Below are 22,233 nucleotides of genomic sequence, written 5' to 3' on the forward strand. Positions count from 1 at the left end.
TTTTCAGATAAGCTTTCTGAGTTAATTTAAGACATGATTTGATTTATAAAATTATGATTTGCATTTACCTAAGACTGCATTATATACAATGATACACATATGTGTTTCTACTAATTTTGAGCAGGGCTGCACCACATAGCTTTACTTAAATTAATCTCATGCATCCTTTTAGAGAGGTAAGCTGTTCTTTTTCTTCAATTCAGTTTACTAAAGCTACATAGACTTTGAGCAACTGATGCAGCAGAACCATCTGACTCTTACAATGCAACAAGTCCCCCACAACACGGAAGAAGCCAAGACAAGAAAATCACCCAGGTGTTCTCGCTCCAGCCACCTTACTTGTTAATGTTGCTGCCTTCTTTGAGTCGCTCTCCCGCAGCTCCTGTTTTAGATACTCTTTCGCTACCCGCCAGGTCTACCAAGCTGACCTTACTGACTTTCTCTCCCGAGTTCTAGTTGTAGGAAACAAGAGAGAAACAACACATGTTAATGTAAAGACTACATGGATATCTACATATATGTCAGCACTATAATTGAGTGTAACTGGAGCATCCATCATACTCCAACATGGCAAACTTCTCAAGATTTTAAAAGGTCAGAAAAGTTATTTGAACTATCAATTTCATAATCAAAATTTAAATTGGTGTGAAAATGTAGCACTTTGTTTTGCAGCTGGGTAGAAAGTACACCCAGATTTCCAGAATATAGCAAGGAAGCTGGGGATTTTATGTGCATCTGAGGAAATATTAGAACATGAGGATTCCTGCACATTCAGGTCAAATCCCTCTTATTTTGAAAAGTGTTCTTTAGGCTAAATGTTGTGGTTTCCTCTTTAATATACCTCAATGACTATGAAGTAGACTTAGTTGTTTTAAGAGGAATTTCAGTATGAAAGGATACATAGTAAAAGCTGTATAGTAATGTCACCATATTCTTTAGGAAGTTTACACGAGAAATCCAATTTTTAAAGAAAGTTACCTAAAAAGGAAGACTTAACAAATTAAATGATTTAAGCAAAGCGGCTCATGTACTAAGTAGAAGTGCCAACATAAAATTCTCAGCCACTGAATCCAGCCATTAAACACTTCCCCATGTAGACATTTCTGAGTTCTCCCACTGCCACCAAAGGTCCTGCCAATCCCTCACCCCAGACTGCAGGTCATAGAGCGTCTGTGTGATGATGATGTTGAACACAGCATGGGAGCGGCTGCTTTCTTCATTCATGTTGGTTGCAGCTACTGTTCGAGACTTATTTCCCTCAGACATCAATGACTCAATATCCTGGAGGCAAAGCGTAAGGAAAACATGATAGCCAAAACATGAGGCCACAGTCCTAAACACCAGACATATGTATTAATTATGATCCCTCTGACGCCTTCATCACCACCCTTCCATAAAAACCTCCCTGCTTGGTTTGAGCATCCACCTCCCTCAGAGCTTCTTAGTGTATGAGATGTTTCCCCCATTCTTCTTTCCAACCCCAATTGTTTTCTTTCTCTGTGAAGACCCTGTTCTTTCTTTTGCAAATTCCTTGGAGAATGACTACACATTTACTGAGCACTCCGCACACTAATAACAGTAGTTACCTAATTTACCTCTAATTCTCTTCTGCGTATCAACCCAGTATCGCCTGCTTATTCGCCTTCCTCCTCAACACTGTGGCTCTCCAAGGGCAGGGGATTTTCCTTATTCATCTTTGCACACTTGCTTCTAGAATACCTGGAACCTATGGGTTCTTATAAGATGTTTGCCGAATAAACCTTATGAAAGATGTATTTTCCTGATTTTACACACAAGGACATTGAAGTTCATGTACTTTCCCCACATCTAGTAAGAGGAAGAGCGGAGATGCAAATCAAGAGCTCCCTGGCTCTTGCTGGTAAGTGAAAGGATAATATAGATACTAAGCTCAACTACTGTGAGCTAAGAATCAGGCACCTTAGTGAAGGTGCTGACTTAACACTTGTAGAACGGAAAGGTTTCCATTCATTTTAGAATCTAAGTTTTTAAAGGGATGGATGTGTCCTCTTCTAATTTGAGCAATAATACTATATATGTCTTCATTTAAATGGCTGTAGAGAGTTACCTCACAGATGCTGTCTGAAATGATAATGGGTCTACCACATCCCATAGACAGCACAAATACAGAGATTCCTTCGTTCATTCATACATTCACATTCTTCAGCAACAGAGATAGCAGTTTGTATTATGAAATTTCAAAAGCAATGACTGTAGAATAAGGGCAGAACACTGATTCAGACCTTAACAAGGCACGTTTCCTACTCATTAAAAGTCAAGGAGTAGGAAAAAGAAAACAGGTCAGTCAGTGGAGAGAGGAGTGATTCAGAAAAACAGAAGAACCAGAAGAGTGATAAGTGATAGAAACAAAAGCAGGAGATCCTGTCAAAAAGAACGGGTTGAATGAACTACCAAAAAGTCTTTAGACTACCACATTTGTCTATAAGGATATCACCGGTCACCTTAGGAAGAACAGTTTCAACAGAATGGTATTAGTGAAAATATTCAGCCTCAAAAACACTGGGCCTTTCAGCCACACTGTAAAACCTTCACGACAAAGCAGCTTGAAGAATGTGATTAAAAGCACTTTCTATCTGGTTGGGGTGTGCTGATACCGGGTTTCTGAGGAATGAATAGGATCAATATGCTATAAGGCATCCACATAAAACTATATTCAATATCACTTACACACTCTTATTTATAGCCAAGGTTTTTTTTTTTTTTAAACATGATTTTAAAAAATAACTTACCTCAAAACTAGTGACAGCCAGCTGAGATAAACCATCTACATACGGTCCCAAAACTTTATGCTCTCGAACTTTAAGAGACTGTCTACTCCTTTGGGAGGGAGGAAAAAGGAATTAATGAATTAGACCAAACTCAGAAGCTTTTCTTTCTAAGAACTCAGTAAGACTGCGATTTCAAAAGAATTTTTTTAACAATCCAAAACAAAAAAATTCCAAAAGCTACTTTATTTGGATTAGCAAAACAGCATTCCACATGAGGAATGTCTTTTATACTTTGATTTCTATTTAAAGTAACTTGTTATTTAAAAAATTCTATCTCTAGTCCCAAACAAACAATCAGCACACAGAATACTAGATTAGGCTAATCTGTTTTAGTATAGGAACTTCAGTTTCACATGTGTAGGGGCATGGCAAAAGTGAGGCTGAGAATATGTCAGATCAAATTTAACCTCAAGGCTATTATTCTAAGTAAGCATATTCTTAGTAAATAATGTCTTAAAGTGTTTGAACAAGTACTGAACAATATTAAAATGTTTTACCTTTAATTTACTTCTTCAAGTATGCATTGGTTTATGTTGCTTCTATGCTTATAATTTTATGCAGAAAGTGAGATTATAATGTAGTAATTGTAGTTACCGATATTTTTCTTATTTTCATAACTGGCTCTGCTGGTGAAGATTTTTGGGCTCTTTTGAATTTTCAAATGGTAAACTTGGTTTGGGACTCATTTGAACAACTTATCAATAGACAACTGAGATTAAAAGCAAAGCTTTATGTATTTTGACATATTATGTATGTCAACTTTTTCATGGCACCACATATTAGTCATCTTTCAAATTCAGAATCAGGGCTTAGTATCACTTAAATGTGGAAAAACAGAATTAAGAATCACTGAGTATTTCCCAAAGTCTTGGCATTGCTCTCTAAGCACTTGCCAGTTCATTTAATCTACAACACCCCTAACAAAGTAGGTTTACTAACTTTCTGTTAAGGATGAGGAATTCGATGTGACAATGAACAATGTGGCTATATCCTAAAAAGGGGCAGATCACAATGCGCATTTTCAAGAGAGCTACTTAGATGCACACAATTCAGCACTCTGCCCACTCTGCTCGCACAACCAGAGATTCTGTGATGCTATTCAGCAGCAAGAAAAAGTATATCTAGTACAATATCAAGTGACTGTGATGGTGTCTAACATCTGGACTTCTTGTACCCTGCTGTTAGGAGTATCAAATGGTACAACCACCTTGGAAAAGTTTGCAATACTAAGTCAGAGATTCAGTATCTTGTGATTCACGATTCCACCCCTAGATGTATTCCCTAGAAACTACTGCACCTATACACCAGAAACCTCTACAAGAATGCTCAGAGCAGCACCATAATTAAAAAAATCAGAAACCACCGAAGTGACAGAGGAAGGGATAAATTATGGTATAATCATACAATGGAATACTAAACAGAAATAAAAATTAAGGCATTATTACTCCATATTTAAGAATGAATGAAAAAAATCACCAAAGAACACATATACGAGGGGGTCTTCGTGGTAAGACTGGCATTACCTTTTAAATCCATTTTTCCACAAAGTTTTAAAATTTCCCTCGTACTATGATGCCACTTACGCAAAGTTAAAAATTGTGCCAAATTATGTGTAAATGCTAAGAGGAAGAAAATGATAAAAACAAAATTCATAATAGTAGTTACCTTAGGGAGGGGTAGGAAATGGAATGGGATCCAAGAGAAACATACAGGGGGGTTTCAAAATTATTGGTCATGTCTTTTTATTATTAAGCCAAGTGGTGAGTCGGTAGTTGTTTACTTTATTATTCTTTATACCTTACAAGTATTATAGATGTTCTTTCATACACATTAAATAGTTAATAACTCCTTAAAGTAAATATATGATTTCCTATGACTGGGTCACTTCCTTGCCACCCATAATTTCCATCTGATACCTTTGATTTCATCTAAGTTCTTACAGACTTTGTTATGTATTACACAGCTGCTGAAAGAATTTCAAAATAATTTTTAATGACATGAGAAAGCGTTATGTTACATGGAAAATTAAGGATACTAAATTGTATTTATAGAATGACCTCAAAATGTGCACAAACACACTCAAAACACAGATCTGAAACCCTGGATCAAATTGCACCAAGGTATTAACAGTGGTTATTTTTGACTGGTGGGATTATAGGTCATTTTTATTTCTTCTTACACTGTATTTTCTAAATTTTCTATAAATATATTATTTTTAAATCAGTACATTTTTTTAATTAAAAAAAAGTAAATGGCCCTCCTTTCTCTATGAGTCAAACTCATTTAGTTTTTTATCACCTAGATTTAAAAAGAATACAGATGCTTGGGTTTCACCCTGGGTCTACTATATCACAGTTTCTATGGGTGAGGCTCAGGCCAGTGGATGCTTAAAAAGCTCCCCACATGATTCCAATGCACAGGCAGGGAAGGGAATCATTTGTCTAGGCTGGGTGGTTTCAATCCTTCAACCACTTTAGCTTCAATTTAAAGGTGCTGTTTTCCAATATAAATGGAAGGACCAATATCACATTTGTAACTAGATTTTTATGAATACTCCACGGTATCAAAAAATAATACCAATAGTAAAAACATCTTTTCAAATGGCATATATAAGCAACTTTACACATGAATACAGGATAAACTGTATGTATACTAGGTATCAACAGAGTTTGAGAAGCTGATGATTTCTCAGTAAATGAATTAAAACCAGAGTAGTGACCAAGGGCTCAAGTACATATATTCCCTTGCAATTTTAACTTGAAAATCATTCAAAATTATTATCCTTATTTACAAGGTTAATTTCAATCATCAACTTACCCTTTGGGGTCTAAAAGATCCCGAACTTTCTCATTATAAATTTCCATATAGGAGACTTCGACTTTAAAGGTCTGTGACTCATTTTGCTCTGAAGAGATCCTTTTAAACAAAGCACAGCAGAGCCTTGGAATAAGGCCCAGCTGCTCAGCATGGCCCATCATGGAGAAGGATTTTCCCGAACCTGAAGAACAAGCAGAAAGAAGGAAGTGTAGAAGAGGAAGCAAAATGTAATACTTCAACCATGCAAGCTTTTTGTGCGTATCAGTCAGGGTCACAAGCAGAAGAATGGCAAACTTGGTCTCACACCCACGACCCTGTACACCAAGGCTGCTGCTCTTTCCATTACACTCACAGCCTCTGGTTTAACTCTCAACGGGAGATCCAGAGGGAACCGTATTTATAGTTGGAGGTGTATAAATGCAACCACTAAAAATAGATAATCTTTAAAAGTATTCATAGTAAAATTCCAACTGTTTGTTATTGACATTGACTGTATTTACTGTTACATATATCATACTATGTTATACATTTTCTCTCATCTTAGTCTCCTAGTTATACTGTGATGTGATATCTGGCAGCACTGTTATTATCTAATTGTTTATTCCTACTTTACAGTTGAAAAAACAGTGGCTCAAGAGTATTAATGACTGAGCCACCAGTATGTTTTTGTTTTACTGTTTCAACCAATTTCTCCAAAACCCTACATTTCATAACCTATTATCACTTTTGTGTCCTAGTGAAAGTCCTCAGTATAGAATGATACTAGGAGTTTTTCTATAGTTTTTACTATCATATTTATATTGAGAAACAGGTAATTATTTTTCTAGTTCAAATACAAGTTAAAACTATCATTTCAGAAAATGATACTTAATAGTCTGAAACTAGCTTTGTTCATTAACACTGAAATTACTCAATTACCAAAACTGTTGCACCTTCAAAAGGAGGATTACTTTTGATCACCTAATTCAGTTAAACCCACAAAGTCAGAGGCATTTTTCTGTTGCTTCTAAAGTTTTTTCTATTTTTAAGTGTTAAGAAATGCATATTTAATATAATTGGCTGTAAATAAAAGCAACTTCTTACCTGTTTGTCCATAGGCAAAAATACAAGCATTATATCCTTGAAAGGCTTTTTCAAGAATTCCTTCCCCAAGGCACTTGAAAACCACTTCTTGACCTAAAAATCAATACAAACAAAAATTTAAAACTAAAAGAATGATTTTTCTTGATGTACTTTTATTAATAACATTATCTCAATTTTTAAAAATGTTAAATGTGTACAGAGTGCCTACTATGTATAGGGCTGTGTATTAAGAGCTTAATATATACAATTTCATTTGTACTTCTAAGCTATAGCTCAGTACCTGCATAAATTTATAATTCCACATATTATTTCCCTCTATGACAGTTCTCTAGGCATCAAAGTTTCCTTTCCATCGTCAGTGGGCCATATGGAAGCATCATACAAATTTCATTTAGTTTCTTATGACTTAGTATCTAAAATGTCATTAAACATGAATTGGCTTATCTCCTCATCTGAATTTGGAGTTTCCGATGAGCAAGAACCATGTCATACACATCTTGGTATCCCCTCAGCACCTGGCATGATGTTTTGTACATGCTAAGTACTAAAAAATGTTTTGCTGCTGATGGTGGAGTGATGACTTAAGCTGCTGTTTGTAGATTTGCAGGCACCCCTGGCCTGTGCTCCCACACGGGATGTGGGGACAGTCCTCTTAAATGAATCTCTCCACATAATCCTGCAGCTCTTGGGGGTATTCTGTCATGTACTATACTATGGTAGAGCTGGGCTGAAGAATAAAGGTGAGACAATCTTTTTAAACATGTAAGGCATCTTTTACTACCCTTGGAAATTGGTGGCTTTCTAACATTCATTCCCCACCAATAAGAGAATTAAAATTATATTCTCCTTATTCTGTGCTTTTACAGTGCTTAGAACATTTACTATTACAGCATCCGCATAAACTGATTTAAGTGCCTGTTTTTTTCAATGGAATGAGAGACCCCTCATGTCAGAGACTATAAGCTCTTTGCTTTGTAATCCTAGTGCCGAGTACAAAATGCTTAATACAGGTTGAGCATCCCTAATCTGAAAAGCTCCAAAATCTAAAACTTTTTGAGCATCAATGTGATATTCAAAGGAAATGCTCATTAGAGCATTTTGGATTTCAGGTTTTTGGATTAGGGATGCTCAACTAGTTATGTATTCTACAAATATTCTGAAATCCCCAAAAAACCCCGGAACACTTCTGGTCTCAAGCATTTTGGATATGAGATACTCAACCTGTAAATGTTTGTTACAAGAATGAGTCAGCTTAACCTTTTTACATGACAGTTCCTTTTACATCTGAAAATAATGTAACAAACATAAGCTTTTGGTTGTATGTTTTCTTTTTAGGCAAATTTGAATCTGATTTTAGCAGACCCTTGTTATACTATGAAATATCATCACTGCAGAATGGGACTCTTAAAAGTGTGTCAACATGAAACAAGAGGTAATATTTTCAACCATTAGGTTGGCAAAAAATAAAATTTTGACAACATCAAATATTGCTGGGGTGAGGAATAGGTATTTCATAAACTGCTGATGGGAGAATAAATGGACACAGCCATTCAGAAGGAACATCTGACGGCACGTATAAAAGGCAATATGCTCACATTCTCTGACCCACTGTGAGACATCTTCCCTAAAGACACTCTCTCACAAAAGGCCCTGTCCAAGGATGTTCATGGCAGCATTATTTATGACGCTGTAAATTGGAATGAAGTTAAATGCCCATTAGTATAGGAGTGGATAAGTGACTGTTTAATATGGTGAGGTACTACACAATATTTAAAAAAAACCAAATAAACAAAACACATCTGTGAATAAACAATGCTAGAATTTAAAAACATTGTTGAGTAGAAAAAAAGCTGTTCAGAACTGTACTTCAAAAAATTCAAGGAAAAATAGAGTTGAAAGATAATATGAATCTTTCCATGATCTCTTTGAAGACTTCTTATATATGTAATGTAAAAAGTTATGTCAAATAATGTGTGAGTGTGTGTGTGTGTGTGTAAGGGGGGGAGAGAGGGGGAGTGGGGAGAGAGAGAGATATCGAACTATGGATGCTAAAGTATAAAAACTGGATTGGAAAAAATATACCAAATTTATATAACCTTATTCCTAACTTTTACCATCTAGCACAGAGCCTGGTACCTAAGAGATATTCAAAACATGTTTGTGGAACATGTGGATTTTTTAAACGGCTGTAATCATGAGTCTTTCTTAAACATACAGGTTTGTTATGAAGACTTCCTAAAGATGTGTGTGTATGTACACATATATTCTGAGAATAAGGCATTGCCAAAATTATCGACTACACATACACTTTAAAAGCTGCTTTTATGTTATGTCAAGTATGATAGAGTCTTGCACCAAGAAAATAAATGACCACCCAGGCGCATGATCTTTTATACACATCAGTATCTTTTCTCCTATGTTTTCTTAAAGGACCAAGCCCCATGCTAAAAGGCAGGACTTAAATCTGAAGCTGAGCCCTGTATGGGAGAAGATTTGGAATTAAACTCAGCCTGTGCTCAGGCTTGTTAAGAGTTGCTTGTGGTCCTCGCCCAGACCCAAGTGCCCTGCGAAGGCATTCTAGAAGCAATGCTTTCTTGGCACAAGCAGCTGAATGGAGCAATCCTGTTTGATCTTCCATACTAGTTAACCAGCCCCCAGGAAGGGAGTGGGGTGAGGGTGGGACCAAGAGGCTTTGAGAGTTGGCTGGGTCAAGCATTCTGACTGTAATTTTTTATTTCAATCCATATTTAGTAACTTGGAAAACAGCAAGAACTTGAGTTGATGAAAGGACTCAATTGCAGAGAAGCACTGTGGTAAAAGAGATTTTTATTATGGCTTTGTACAGCCTGAAGTCAGTAACCAATCAAGAATTTATTTCTATTCCTATGTATCAAGTAGTGAAATGTGATACTTCTAGTTTCTGCTCCTGATGCTGAGTGGCTAGAAAAAGGAGGAATTACTTTCCTTAAGCTTTTTCAAGAGCAAATCACAATGTGTCTTTTTCCTTGGTAGGAATGGCCTTTTAGACTAAAGATTATTAGTGGGAAAAAATAAGAATGAGCGCTATAGAGCTACATGAAATAGGTTTACGATATAAGTGGGGGGGGGGAGGAACCACCACCCAGATGTATACATTAAACTTATATGAAAAATAAATCAATTTATCAAAGAATTCCCCAGCATATAAAAATACAAGAGTAAATTTCAGTTTAGCCTATGTCTAAATTATTGCAAATACTAAACAGGACATAAATTAACCTATTTAAAGTGTATACTTTTATTATTTATGCTACTAAGGAGAAAGACGGGAATTAATTTTTATCATTTGTCCTGTTTGCAATGTATATTTACATATTTTATATCATTGAATCTTTACAATATCCAGGTGGGGCAGGTATGAATTATGATAGACAAGGTGACTGGGGCTCTGAAAGGTTAAGTCATTTGCCCAAGATCTTGATGCTAGTGAGCAGCAGGGCCTGGCTCTGCCTCATCAACTCAGAGCGCTAAGGCTGATGTCCATCCATAGCCAGTAACTCACACTGCGTAACTCTGGGAATCAGCTGCTCCCACCTTCGGTCTCCACAGCATTTTTTTTTACAGACTCCCAGAACTTATCACACTGCACTATTTTTTATGCTTGCCTCTACCACAGGATTGTGAGCTTCTTGGAAACAGGGGTTGTTGCATCTTAGTAGAGTGCTCGCACACAATAGATGTTCCTATTTACTGAATACAATTATTCCTGTGTTGACACCACTGTTCTGAGACTAACATATTTTTAATGGGCAGCTCCCTTCCTTGTTAATGATGATTAAGTCATCAAAATATTGTTTTCAACTTAAAAAGAAATGTTTCATTGTATTAGTTTACACTTTGGTTGAAGTATTACTGTTTATGAAATCCTAACAAACCCCTAAGGACTACAGCAGGCCTTTGTTAAATAAGCCAGTGGGGTATGAATGGATGTGTCAACATAATATGTATGTACTAACTGGGTAATTTTGATAAAAATTACAGATCACACTTTTACTTATAACCCATGGTAACCTCCTGGGTATTATAACAAAATACATGTGACAAAAAAATAAACTAGTCTCTCTGATATCCACTACATATATATAAATGATTTTTTTAAATGGTCAAGTTCTTTTCATTAGTTATGCTTGGCAGACAAAACAGACTTATCATATTTAATAAAGTTTCATAACTGCATCAGGAAAAAATCTGGGAAAAACAAAATGAAATATAAAAAAGTAGAAAACTATTATACTGTGTTTCTGAAAAGAATTTTTTCTCCTTTCCATCCCTAAATAACTATCCTGAAGCACAATTAATAAAAGGATAAAATATAAATAACTATTGTGAAATCCATGTATTTTTACAAATCTAAGCAAGACTGGATTCTAGAGAGACTGGAATAGATTTTATCATGTGGCTTCACATCTGAAAGAAAATTTATTCTCTTCAAGACAAGAAATAATGAACATTTTCCTACCTCTACAGAGATACATCAACATTAGCGTTTTTAATAGCTGCTGAACTTACAGATCCCTACTATGGATATTTAAGTTACTGCTTTTTATTTTTATGCAATATTTATCCTTACATGTTTATCTCTGTGCACTTTCCTATTGACTCTACTGGGCAAAACTCAAATTGCTAGGTTCTCTAGTAATGCATGAATCCCTTTTTACAACACCCTCAACACTGCCTATTATCATTCTCCTTAGGTTTGACTAAGTCAATAGAAAAAAAAAAACCTCTTATTTTGTTAAATTAATTTTCTTTTGTTTATTGCCCATTTGTATTTATTCTTTAGCAAATTGGCTAAATCCTACCCTTAATTTTACAGATCAGTTAGTTTAGCCATTGTCTTTTTCTTAATTAATTTAAAAATGCTTGCTACATATTCATTGTAAATATTTTTTCCCTGTCTGCTACTTACGTTTCAATCTTATGTTCTCTGCCATACAAAAGCATTCCATCTTTCATATTCAAATCTTTCTTCTTTCTTTCATAAATTTTGCCTATATGTTATGCTTCCAAAATCCTTTTCCACCCCCAAATTATATAATATTTACCCATTCTAGTTTTATTGTTTTCATTTTTTACTATTTTATTGTCAACACTGAGCTCTAATCATTACCAGCTTACATCAGGCAAGCTCTCAGTTTCTTCATCAGTAAATTAGGAGTAACAGTCACTACCTTACTGGGTTGCTGGGATGATTTAAAAATACAATATAGGTAAAGGCTTACCACAGTACAAGTCCAAAATCTATTTTAGCTATTATCATCCCTTAAATCTTAATTATTTTTCCTCCAAACAGTCCCTCCATCTTTGCAACAATTCTGTGAGGCAATCCAATTTCAAAGACAAAACAAAAAAAAGACAAGATACCTGTTAGAAAGATTTTTGGAAGGAATCATTTATTGTTATTTTTCAAGCTCCCTCAGAGGTCCCACTTTTAAAGTACCACTGACCAAATATAATGGGGGTGACTCTCACACAGGAGAGTGAGAGATGGGGCGGGTGGAGGTTGGACAAGGTCAGGGGGTGGGTGCGCACATGCTTGGGGATGATGAGAAGAAGAGTATCATTACTTGGGCCAGGGTATGCCAACTCATATTGTCCAGTATAAAAAAATATTTTTCATTCATTTGTTACATTAAGATAGAAAGGTATAAGAAAAAACTCCAATGTAATAAATCAAATCATTACAACCATGAGTGGGAAAGGTTCTACAGAGTTCCCCTTACTTTTCCATTCTGGGGCCTCGTGGAGCTGTTTGAACCCCTGGCTGGAGTTATACTGAACCAATTCTTTGGTTTGGTGACCTTCAGAGTGCCACTGGTATAGTAAGAACAACTACAATAAAGGCCAAACTGTCGACCAAAGCCTAAATATACACTGTAGACTCATTATACAGTCTCTGTCCTCTTTAACAACTGCTCTTCATGAAATGTAAATGATGGCTACATTTCTCTCTGTGCTAGAGAAAAAATATGAAATATCAAAGACCCTCACATGGTCTCTTAGGGAGACGCTGGTTTATCCAAAGTTTTTTGTTTTTGTTTTTTAAACATAAGATTCCCTTTTCTCAGCATAGGAAAAAATGACTTGCCAACTGCTTTTTGAACCTCAGTCCACAAAAAGAGGAGCTATTTATGTGGGGTAGTAGGAATTGGAGAATTCAAACAGTGCAGATCCCATAAAAGATGCAATATCCCCACCCGAAATGTTTCCCGACTGCAGTTTACACTCAGATAGAATGAAGTGTTGTTTGTCTAGGGGAAGGCACACCAGCCAATAAGAGAAAGTTGTTCAGAAGCCCTGTGGGAAGCAGGAGGATCTGTAAGTATATGTTTCTGTCCCAGACAAACAAAGCAAAGCCACGACACTGTAAAACCCAAGAGGTCTGTGGCTTTTCAGCAGGACCGATGCCAGAGAAGAGGCGGCCACTCTGCAGACATCAGCTCCACACACTCGGAGTGGTGAATCCACCAGGCGAGCCTGACCTCACTTATTAATAACCATGCCATGATGCCAATTTCCTCCAGGGTTTATGATTAGACCTCCTATAATCATGTGGACAAGTCTTAAAACACAGGCATGCCCAAAGTAACCTATAATACAATGTCAGAACAGTACAGAGAGCTCCTGTATGGAATTCCTGCAAGCAAAGTCACAGAGCTGAGTCACTCAACCCTGAGTCACATATGATATAGATTTTTGAGAAGTTAACATTCTTGGGTCTTCACACTTGTTCATAATCTGTCCCTCCTGGGAACAGTAGCAATGGACTCAAAGCTACTGTGTGTGTGTACGGGAGCTGGGTAACCAAAGCAATTCTCTCTCTATAGTAAGGCCCTGATAGCAAAAGCATGGAAGAAGAGAAACCAGGAATGGGAGGAAAAATGCACCCACCATTCACATGCCCAACATGTGATTGCTGAAGGGGCATAGGGCAAAAGTCACAGTGGACTACGTCCTAGCAAGCAGGAGAATTAAGTGGGAAGCATAACCCCTATCTTGTGTAATGCCATTAAACAAGGCAGACACGTGCAGACCAGAGATGGGTAAAACACTTAAGAATGGCAACGCTCAGGCTAGACACAGAATATTTTTCATTTTTCTAATGTAACTACATGGAAGAGTACCCAAGACTTGAACACAATCAATCATTTTAGCAGTTTAAACAGAGTCCCCAGTTGTCCTTCTTTTCCCCATCTCTTTTTTCTTGGAGTTAGAGAGGGGGAAAAAATGTCCTTGCTATTTGTGATTTGGAATTCCTGAGCCTGCCCATCTTCTAAGGGTGTTTTTCCACTTAAACAGGGCTGACAGCCATAGCGATTTCGATGAGTCTGGACCTGGCAGGTGGCCCAGTTCCAAAGCAGAGCACCTGGACAGTGCAAGACCAGACAGATTCTTCACACATACATTACGGGGTGAAGAATGCCTAACATGGATGAAGTTTAAGTAAATCCTTTTCTCAAACAACTTTGGTGTGTAGAAATGCAGCTCTCAAAAATTCTCAAATGTAGTGACTTCACGCCTGGTTTAAGTTAAATGACCCAAAACTACAAAAACTATGATAAAGGAGCTAGGGCTTTAAGGGTTGATTCGGTGAGCTAGATTTAAGTCTTAATCAGTTATAGAAGTTTGCCAATAAGGGGCCTGGTAAGAGGATCCCAAGAAACTGGACCACAAGTGTAAAGGTAGACCACGGGGCCATTTTCCATGGTAGTATCCAAGAGCTATCAACATTACTTGCAGAACGGCACTGGGTGACTCACCCAGATGGATGTTTCCACCCAAGCAGCAACCCTGGGGCTGGTCATGAGCTCGACTCTTTTTGTGGCCGGATAAAGTGGTTGATTCACCAGGGAGGGGGTCATGCAACCACTGCCCTCAGCACTGCCAAGGATGAGGGAAGAAAATGATGCCACCTCACCTGTGAAGACTGTCTTACAGAGAATGTGTGTTGGAATTATTCAGGAGGGTGTTTTCAAATGAAATGGCTGACAAAGTAAACTTTCTCACTTCTATGTGCTTGATAGTGTTTCACACCATCTCCCTCTGATAAAGCAGCAGACTCGGCTCAGCACCTCTTCTGGATTGTGGGGTGCGCAGTATTTACAACTCTTGAGGGGAGTTTAGAACAAAGCGCAAACCAAACACACGCACTCAGGACCTTGGAGAACTTCTGACAAGAGGGAGAATGCTATGAGTGGCATTCCTAGTGAGGTTCCAACACAGGGCACTTCAATATGGTTTCCTTAATGCAGTCTCTCTTCATGATGAGAGAGAAGAGAGGACTGTCTGGGCCTGGAGCAGAAGCCACAAAACCTTCATGGCACACACAACTGTCACTGACTAAAATCCATGTTTACCACTGCTTTCAGCTCTCTCATAGGAAGCAGGGCCTCTCTGAACCTCAGTTTTCTTATCTATAAAATGGGGACAATAAGAGTTTCTACCTGATTGAGTGTGTAGAAACTTTTATTGTCCATTTTTATATTGCATATAAAGGGATTGACACAACGTTCAGAATTCAGTGCTCTGGACTATATTGTCTATTGTAATTATCTACCCCTCTAAATACACTTAAGTTAAATGATGTCTCTGGATGCCAGCAAATACTCTAAGGAATAGATATGGACAAATAAGGGAAAGTGTGGAAGAAGTGGGATTGGGTGGGATTAAAAAATAGTGGAATAGAGGGGAGAACAAAAAGAGAAGCATGTATGTATATACACACACATACACACACTTTTTAAAAAAATTTAACAAGATTAGCTTAGCTGATTTATTTGGGACACCTTTACAGGAGAAATTTTTCTTAACTGACCTCCACTTGTCCAGTTCTCTGGATTAACCAACTTTCTCTCTTCCATCTATAAACTTCACTGACACATGCCCATTGCAAGCTAAATCACCCCAGCTGATAGGCCACTCTGTGAACTCCCACCAGCTGAGTTATGTTCTTACAAAGGGTCAGTTGTGTTCGCTTCTAAACTGGTTTATACCAGCTGTACTACTTTGTAATTACATAATTTAACAAATGCAAAAAGAGAATTGGTGATTTTAAGAAAACTAAGTTGAATGCTTAGGAACAACTTGTTAAAGGAGAATCACCAACTGCTATCAAATAAGGGATGGGTGAGAATTTATAAAAGACTGCAAAAGAAAAATAATAAAAATCTAGAAGGATTCACACTCAGATTTTTTTCATAAATGTCTTTTAAGATGGCATGCATCATTTACAATGAATCCTTAATTTAACTAACTTTTCAAATAGCCAACTACTATTGTTTCTCATAACTACAGAGAAAACTTCTATGGTTTAAACCTAATAGCTAACAACTAGGAGCGTTACCTCTGTGCAGGGCACTTACTGAGTGCTTCATATAAATAATCTCTTTTCATCCTCACAAGATTTATAATAAGGAGGTGCCAGTATTACTGCCCTACTGTCACACAGTTGGGAAGTGGCAGGGCCAGGATTTGAGCTCAAGAAGTCTGACTCCAGAGCCTATGCTTTTAACTACTAGAAATCTGACTACTAGAATCTTGACCTTCACTCAAATGGAGCACTTGAGTAGTAAAATAATGAACAAATACAATATGCTAGAACAAATTAATATTGTGGAACTCTGCTAAAAAAAATTAGCTCTATTTTGGCTACACTGGTGCGGGGAAAATATAGGAAAATGGTCAGGGCCCCTCAGATGTTCAGAATCTTGCCTAGCATTTGATGTAAGTATGCACGTGCGCCCAAGTGTTCCTTGGCAATTGTGTGATGTGTGTGGGCACCCAGGTGGGTTATGGACTTAAGTATTAAGAATGAGTGGCTCTGATCCACAGGGGGTGGGGGGGCATGAGGAGGCTGCTACTGCTGCTGGAGGCTGTTGCTGCCAGTGCCCCAGGGAAGCCCAGGGAAGGCCACCACCGCTGCTGCTACCGGATCTGCTGTAAACTGCTGCCATTGCTGAGGACCAAGCTCGTGTCACCTACCAACAGCTCCCAGGATCTTTCCCAATTACCTAGAGTGAATCTGTGTTTGAGGGATCTGGTGACCCAGCCTGGCATGTGAGGGTCTAGTGACCCAGTCTTTACAATGGGTTTGAAGCGTCTGAGCCCTAGCCCTGACAATACAAATGGAAACTTAGTGTAACTAAGACAATGAAACATTTTGGCTTTAGTTATGAATTGCTTTAACAATACAATTAGCGTAGCTATTGCTGTAACCCGACAATTGGCTTCTAGAATGTAAATTTTGATGCACAAAAGTTTTGTCTTGTTACTATTATTGCTTCAGTTAAGCAATGTAGGAGAGAAATCACTTCCACCTCTGAGCATGTAAAAATCCCCCATCGTGGGAACAGACTCAAACATGGCTGCTCTCCCTGCAGCAACAGCCCATGGCTTGGAGGTGCTCATCTGTCCCCTCACAGTATAAAGCCATGCTAGCAGAATAAGAGTCAGACGTTCAACCTTTCTCCTGAGTTGCAGGGTATTAAGCATGCCTGAAAACACACGGCTTCAGCAAATTTGAGCAACATGCCATATGTCAATTATTATATAATTCCTAAGTCAATAGTTGAGAATCTCTCAGGCCAGGGAATGTTCACATCTACATTGACTCCTAAATATGCCACCATCAAATTGGTTTTTATTTTTGATATGAAGATTTACAGAAGACTAGGAAGAAAATAAAAACCAAGGTTACTGGAAGCCACTCACTTATCTATTAACATGACACATTTTAGACAATAATAAAAAGTGTATTGATTCATTGTCAGGAACACATTTATTGAAATCAGCAGCGATTTAAACATTTACAAAGACTTTATCATATTGACTAAGTTAAATAAAATTTATAGGAAACCTTTTTTTGGACTAGCCTCCTGCACTAGGCCCCTTCAGACCAGACCAAACCAGAATGGAGTCAATCATGCTAGGAACCACTTAATCAAACTGAACTCAAAAACAGGCCAATTTTCAAAACAAAACAAAACAAAACAAAAACCCAGGAGCTTCACAGCAACCAGTCACAAGGGGTCCAGTTTACCTGAGCTGGCATGATAATGAAGTCCCTTCTGTTTTAACTCTATAAGGAAAGTGACTTTGAAATGACCAATCTGCTTTTGGTTCTGTTTCTGCTTTCCTCAGCCCGTTTTTGTCTATAAAACCAACCTCCTCTGCTCGGCTCATTGGAACATTCATTCTATTTTACAGAATAAGGTGTCACCTGATTCCAGAATCACAAATAAAATTCAATTAAGATTTTTTTTTTTAAAGGAGCAATAGGATTTTAATAAACAGAATCCATCCCAAAGCCATGACTACAATGGTTGTACTTGAACAAAAACAGCACAGAAAACTAGGGTGTGGTGGAAGAGCTCAAAGCAGGCTGGGGGAGAACATGAGGAGGGCCTAAACAGTGCAGGGAGCATGAATCTGCAGGGAGAGCATTGTGCTTTATTTAGCCCAGGGAGGCAAGGGAGTGGCAGGGCAAATGCATGAGGTCTCCACTTTTTTCTGCTGCCCTCAGCACCCTGGGGATGCAGGCATCTGAGCAGATCTGCCCTTTATTGCTGCCCACCAGCTTTAAACACCCCTGACCCCAACATTAGCGCCACTGGTAGACCCAGGGCAGGAATAGGAAAATTACTTAAGAGAAAGATTCAACTAGAATCCAGTGAATTGTGCTCAGTTCTCTTAACTTCCTACAACCGAGTACATGGGTCACAGGCTGGAGGGTGCAACAGGACATGGAACATGCCGCTCAGTGCCCCCCAACACACACACCTGCACACAGGACGGTGGTATCTGCATAATCACAGGTCATGCAGGGTATGGGTAAGGGAGGTTCACACACACACAGATGTCCACAGTGGGTACCAGAGAACACCCCTGAATACACACAGCTGTAAATGAGGAACCCCCAAGTCCCCACCACAACCCTCTCTCCTGTCTTGCCATCCCTCAGGCAGGGGAACTTCATTGCTTTATGGGAGCCACCCTGGAGGATGCTCTGCCAAGCACCCTCCCATCCCACCCACCCTCATTTTGGCATATCTTCAAGACCCACTGCAGTGAGGGTAGGCGCACTTCCTCTCAGGTTTCTCTGGCTTGGAGTTGGGGAAGGGGGTAGGAGACTTCATCCTCCATCTTTCCCCAAGCCCTTCCCAAACTCCTGCCAAACCCACTCTAGCCAGAACCCACCTTTGCCCCCCAAACACACACATATAAAGTTGAGCTATCCAGGAATACAAGGGGAACAAAGAGATTGGTCAGGATGGGAGTAGAGGCAGTGAGGGTGTGGGAATTGGACGCAGAGATCCCACCCTGGTGTGGGGGTAAGACTGGCACAAGAGCTACTTTAGTGTACCAATTAAGATTTTTAAACTAAATTTGTTGTAATTCTGTGTTTTAACAACTCTAATATAATAACTTTATCATCTTAAATGTGGAGCTATATACATGTGCATGTATACATGAGGTTGGGGGGGGGATGTGGGTTTACGTAGAAATGACATGCTTTAGGTGCCTAATTCTTCAGGTTTTCTTTTAGCACAAAGGTTTTTTGCTTCAGACTCAATTATCTGTCACACAAACACTATTGCGACTGCCTAGCCAAAAGGTAATAGGCGGAAGATACGATATTTTTAAAATGTAAAATGCCTCAAAGCATGATTCAATGCAGTGCAAAAGGCTTAACAAACAAGCCTTTGATTTGCCTCTGAAGAGTCCACCAGAACAGCTGTGTGGCCAGCATAAAATGGCTAATTCATGTTTTGTCGGAGCTGAGGGGGTCTGAGATCATTCTACGCCTAGGCGTATCTCCTCCTTTCACAGATGAGGAAACAGAGACCCATAGAGGTTATCTCATCCAAAGTCTAGCAGTTCATGGCAAAAAACCAACGCATTTTCTTTCCAAAGTATTGATGCTACTACTGCCCTAACTACTGTCACAATGAGACAATGATAAAGATGATAATGGATGTTAAGTGAGTGCTTCCTATGTGCCAGGTACTGGGTTAAGTACTTAACATGAACAGGTCATTTAGTCCTCAAATCAACCCTATGCGATAAGAACTATTATTATCCTTATTTAACAGATGAGAAAACAGAGGCATAGTGAGATTCAGTGACTCTCCCTGACTCACACAGATAGGAGGTAGTGGAGCCAGGATTTGAACCCAGATAGTCTGACCTAATAGCTCACATTCTTTAACTGCTCCAACCAATCCACCACATTCCATTATACATATTAGAGAACTGTGTGTTCCTAAACTGGCAAGCCTGAGAGTGGGGGCTCTGGCTGTAGCTTTTACACTTGATGCTCCGCACAACACTGAGAGCCGCGCTTCTCTTTGCTCACTGGGTCCACGCACAAATCTCTCTCCTGCCCCCACTCCCCATTTTGAGAGCTGCGTTGAGAGCCTCATTCAGTATCAATGATGCCATTATTAATTGAGCCTGACAAATAAGTTGGCTTCAGGAAGTATTTGCTTCCCCTTCGCCATTTCCCCTATTTCCCACCAGAGAGTGACTGCTTCTATCTTAATGCTTCTATTCACAATTAAGAAGGAATTGCTTTTTTTTTTTTAATGAAGAGAAAGGAAATCAAATTAGTATGGAAACTAATCAGCTAATCTACTAATCACACATATACTAGGCAGATTATTTACGATAGAAGAAAATCTGAGCGAACAGCAAGCCAGAATTTTACTTTTTGCTAAGGCGGGTGGGGCATGTCACAGCATTTGTACAATAATGGGGATATCTAACGAATAAGAAAATTTCTCCCAAAATTTTGTAAACGGACATTGCTCTAAGAGTTGGGAGATCCCTATTTCAGGGCTAACTGTAACATGATATTAGATGTGATCACATGACCTAAAATTTAGCAAATTTTAGGCTGCTAGTATGTTTGAAATTATTTTAATCTTTTTTTTATTATTTCTGAACATACTATTTGTAATGAAGAGGCACAGAAATCTAAAGTTACCAAACTGAATTTTATCATCTGTATTTAATGAAGTTATTTCTGGTTTAAAAAAAAAAAGTGTGTCCTATATCCAGGAACGAGTGATATACTGCACAATGCTAGAGTGGTCTCTAGGGGTAACATGGAGAATGAGATTCCAGAAGATTTAGAAAAAAAGAGAAAACAGTCTTCCTTAAGCATTAGTTTAACCACAACACTCCAATAGCCCTTATTTTTCATCATATCAATCTAAACTTAGTTTAGCTTTTAGAAGTTTCTATTATCTGGCCTTACTCAACCTGTACAAATAGGTCTCTCACAGCGATCCCCGCCAAGATGCAAGTTCTGTTCAAGCCAGTGCTACCACCTTGCTCATTCCACTTTTTCATCTTCCCTTATGGAAAAGTCAAATGAAATATCATTTATGGTCATCCTCCATTAATCAGCACATAAAGTTGCCTAATTAACCCCTCACAACAATCATGTGACATAGGTATTATCATTTCCATTTCATAGAAAAGAAACTGTAGCTCAGAGAAATTAAAGAAAGTGTCTAAGAGAACCAAAGCAGAGATCTGGAGATTCAAACCTAGGTCCAACATCATGTGCTTTCCTTGATACCATGTTGCTTCCTCGTGCCTGGATACTTCTATGCTCCCCTTTGGCTAAACCCTATGCTTAACTTTTCTGCCCAATTTCAGTCCCATTTCCTCTATAAAGCCTCCCCAGGCAACTTTGGCCTTTCCAGATTTGTCTCTCCTTGAATTTTCTATAGCACTTAAAACCAGTAAAATTTATATTTAAATTTGATATGCATTTCTTTTGCTTCCCAACTCATTTTTGGATTTTTCAAGGGCTTCCTGGGCTGCACACACAGTCGGCGTTTCATGAATACCTAAGGAATTATTCTGCAACTTTCTGGCTTCCTGGGTTATATAAGAGGAACCAGCAATAGACATTGGGCTGAGGTACAGAATGGGTGGTGGGGAGTGTCACAGGACAGAAGGTGGGAAGATAGACTGGAGCTATATGATAAAGGACCTTAATCGTAGTTCAAGGAGTATAGATTCTATGTAGTAGGTGATGAAGAGTCCTGGAAAGTACCTGAAAGGGCTCCAGTTCAGGTAAATTATCTGGCTGCATCTTGGATAACATCAATTGAACAGGGTGAGAAACTGGGCTTTGTATAGACACAGCATTTGTCCCTATTTGTCTCTGCTACAATAGGAAATGTTTTACTTTTGTTGTTGATTTAAATCCAAAAGCACACACCGAGCACAAAAATACACATAGTGTTAACAGTCAAGACAGACTGATCCAGACTGTAGAATTTATTCTCCAACGTACCAAAGGGCCAATAAAAGGACAAATTAATTACAACCAACATTAAGAATTACTTATTCAGTTTAACAAAACATGTTGCTGAAATTGTAGAAATGATGTTTGGAAAGGCTAATTTACACAACGTGAGCAACTGAAAGAATTTTCCTACTTCAAGATTATTAACTTTAGAAAAAATTACAT

The 22,233-nt window shown here is 38.3% G+C and overlaps 1 protein-coding gene across 12 annotated transcripts in view; it reads right to left on the reverse strand.

Moving 5' to 3' along the window:
• KIF13A (kinesin family member 13A) overlaps positions 1-22,233 on the reverse strand; it is a 193,748-nt gene that overhangs the window by 71,149 nt on the left and 100,366 nt on the right. For 11 of the 12 annotated variants that reach the window (XM_063098418.1, XM_063098417.1, XM_063098416.1 and 8 more), the window contains 5 exons: positions 6,708-6,800; positions 5,625-5,805; positions 2,769-2,856; positions 1,147-1,281; positions 340-452 (listed from right to left, as the gene is read on the reverse strand). In XM_063098418.1, coding sequence (XP_062954488.1) covers positions 340-452; positions 1,147-1,281; positions 2,769-2,856; positions 5,625-5,805; positions 6,708-6,800 — 610 coding nt within the window. Of the gene's footprint in view, positions 1-339; positions 453-1,146; positions 1,282-2,768; positions 2,857-5,624; positions 5,806-6,707; positions 6,801-21,008; positions 21,098-22,233 lie in introns of those variants that run through there. The other variant, XM_063098419.1, reaches the window with a different exon arrangement.

The sequence above is a fragment of the Cynocephalus volans genome, chromosome 5, assembly GCF_027409185.1.
Source record: "Cynocephalus volans isolate mCynVol1 chromosome 5, mCynVol1.pri, whole genome shotgun sequence".
NCBI classification, from domain to species: Eukaryota; Metazoa; Chordata; class Mammalia; order Dermoptera; family Cynocephalidae; genus Cynocephalus; species Cynocephalus volans.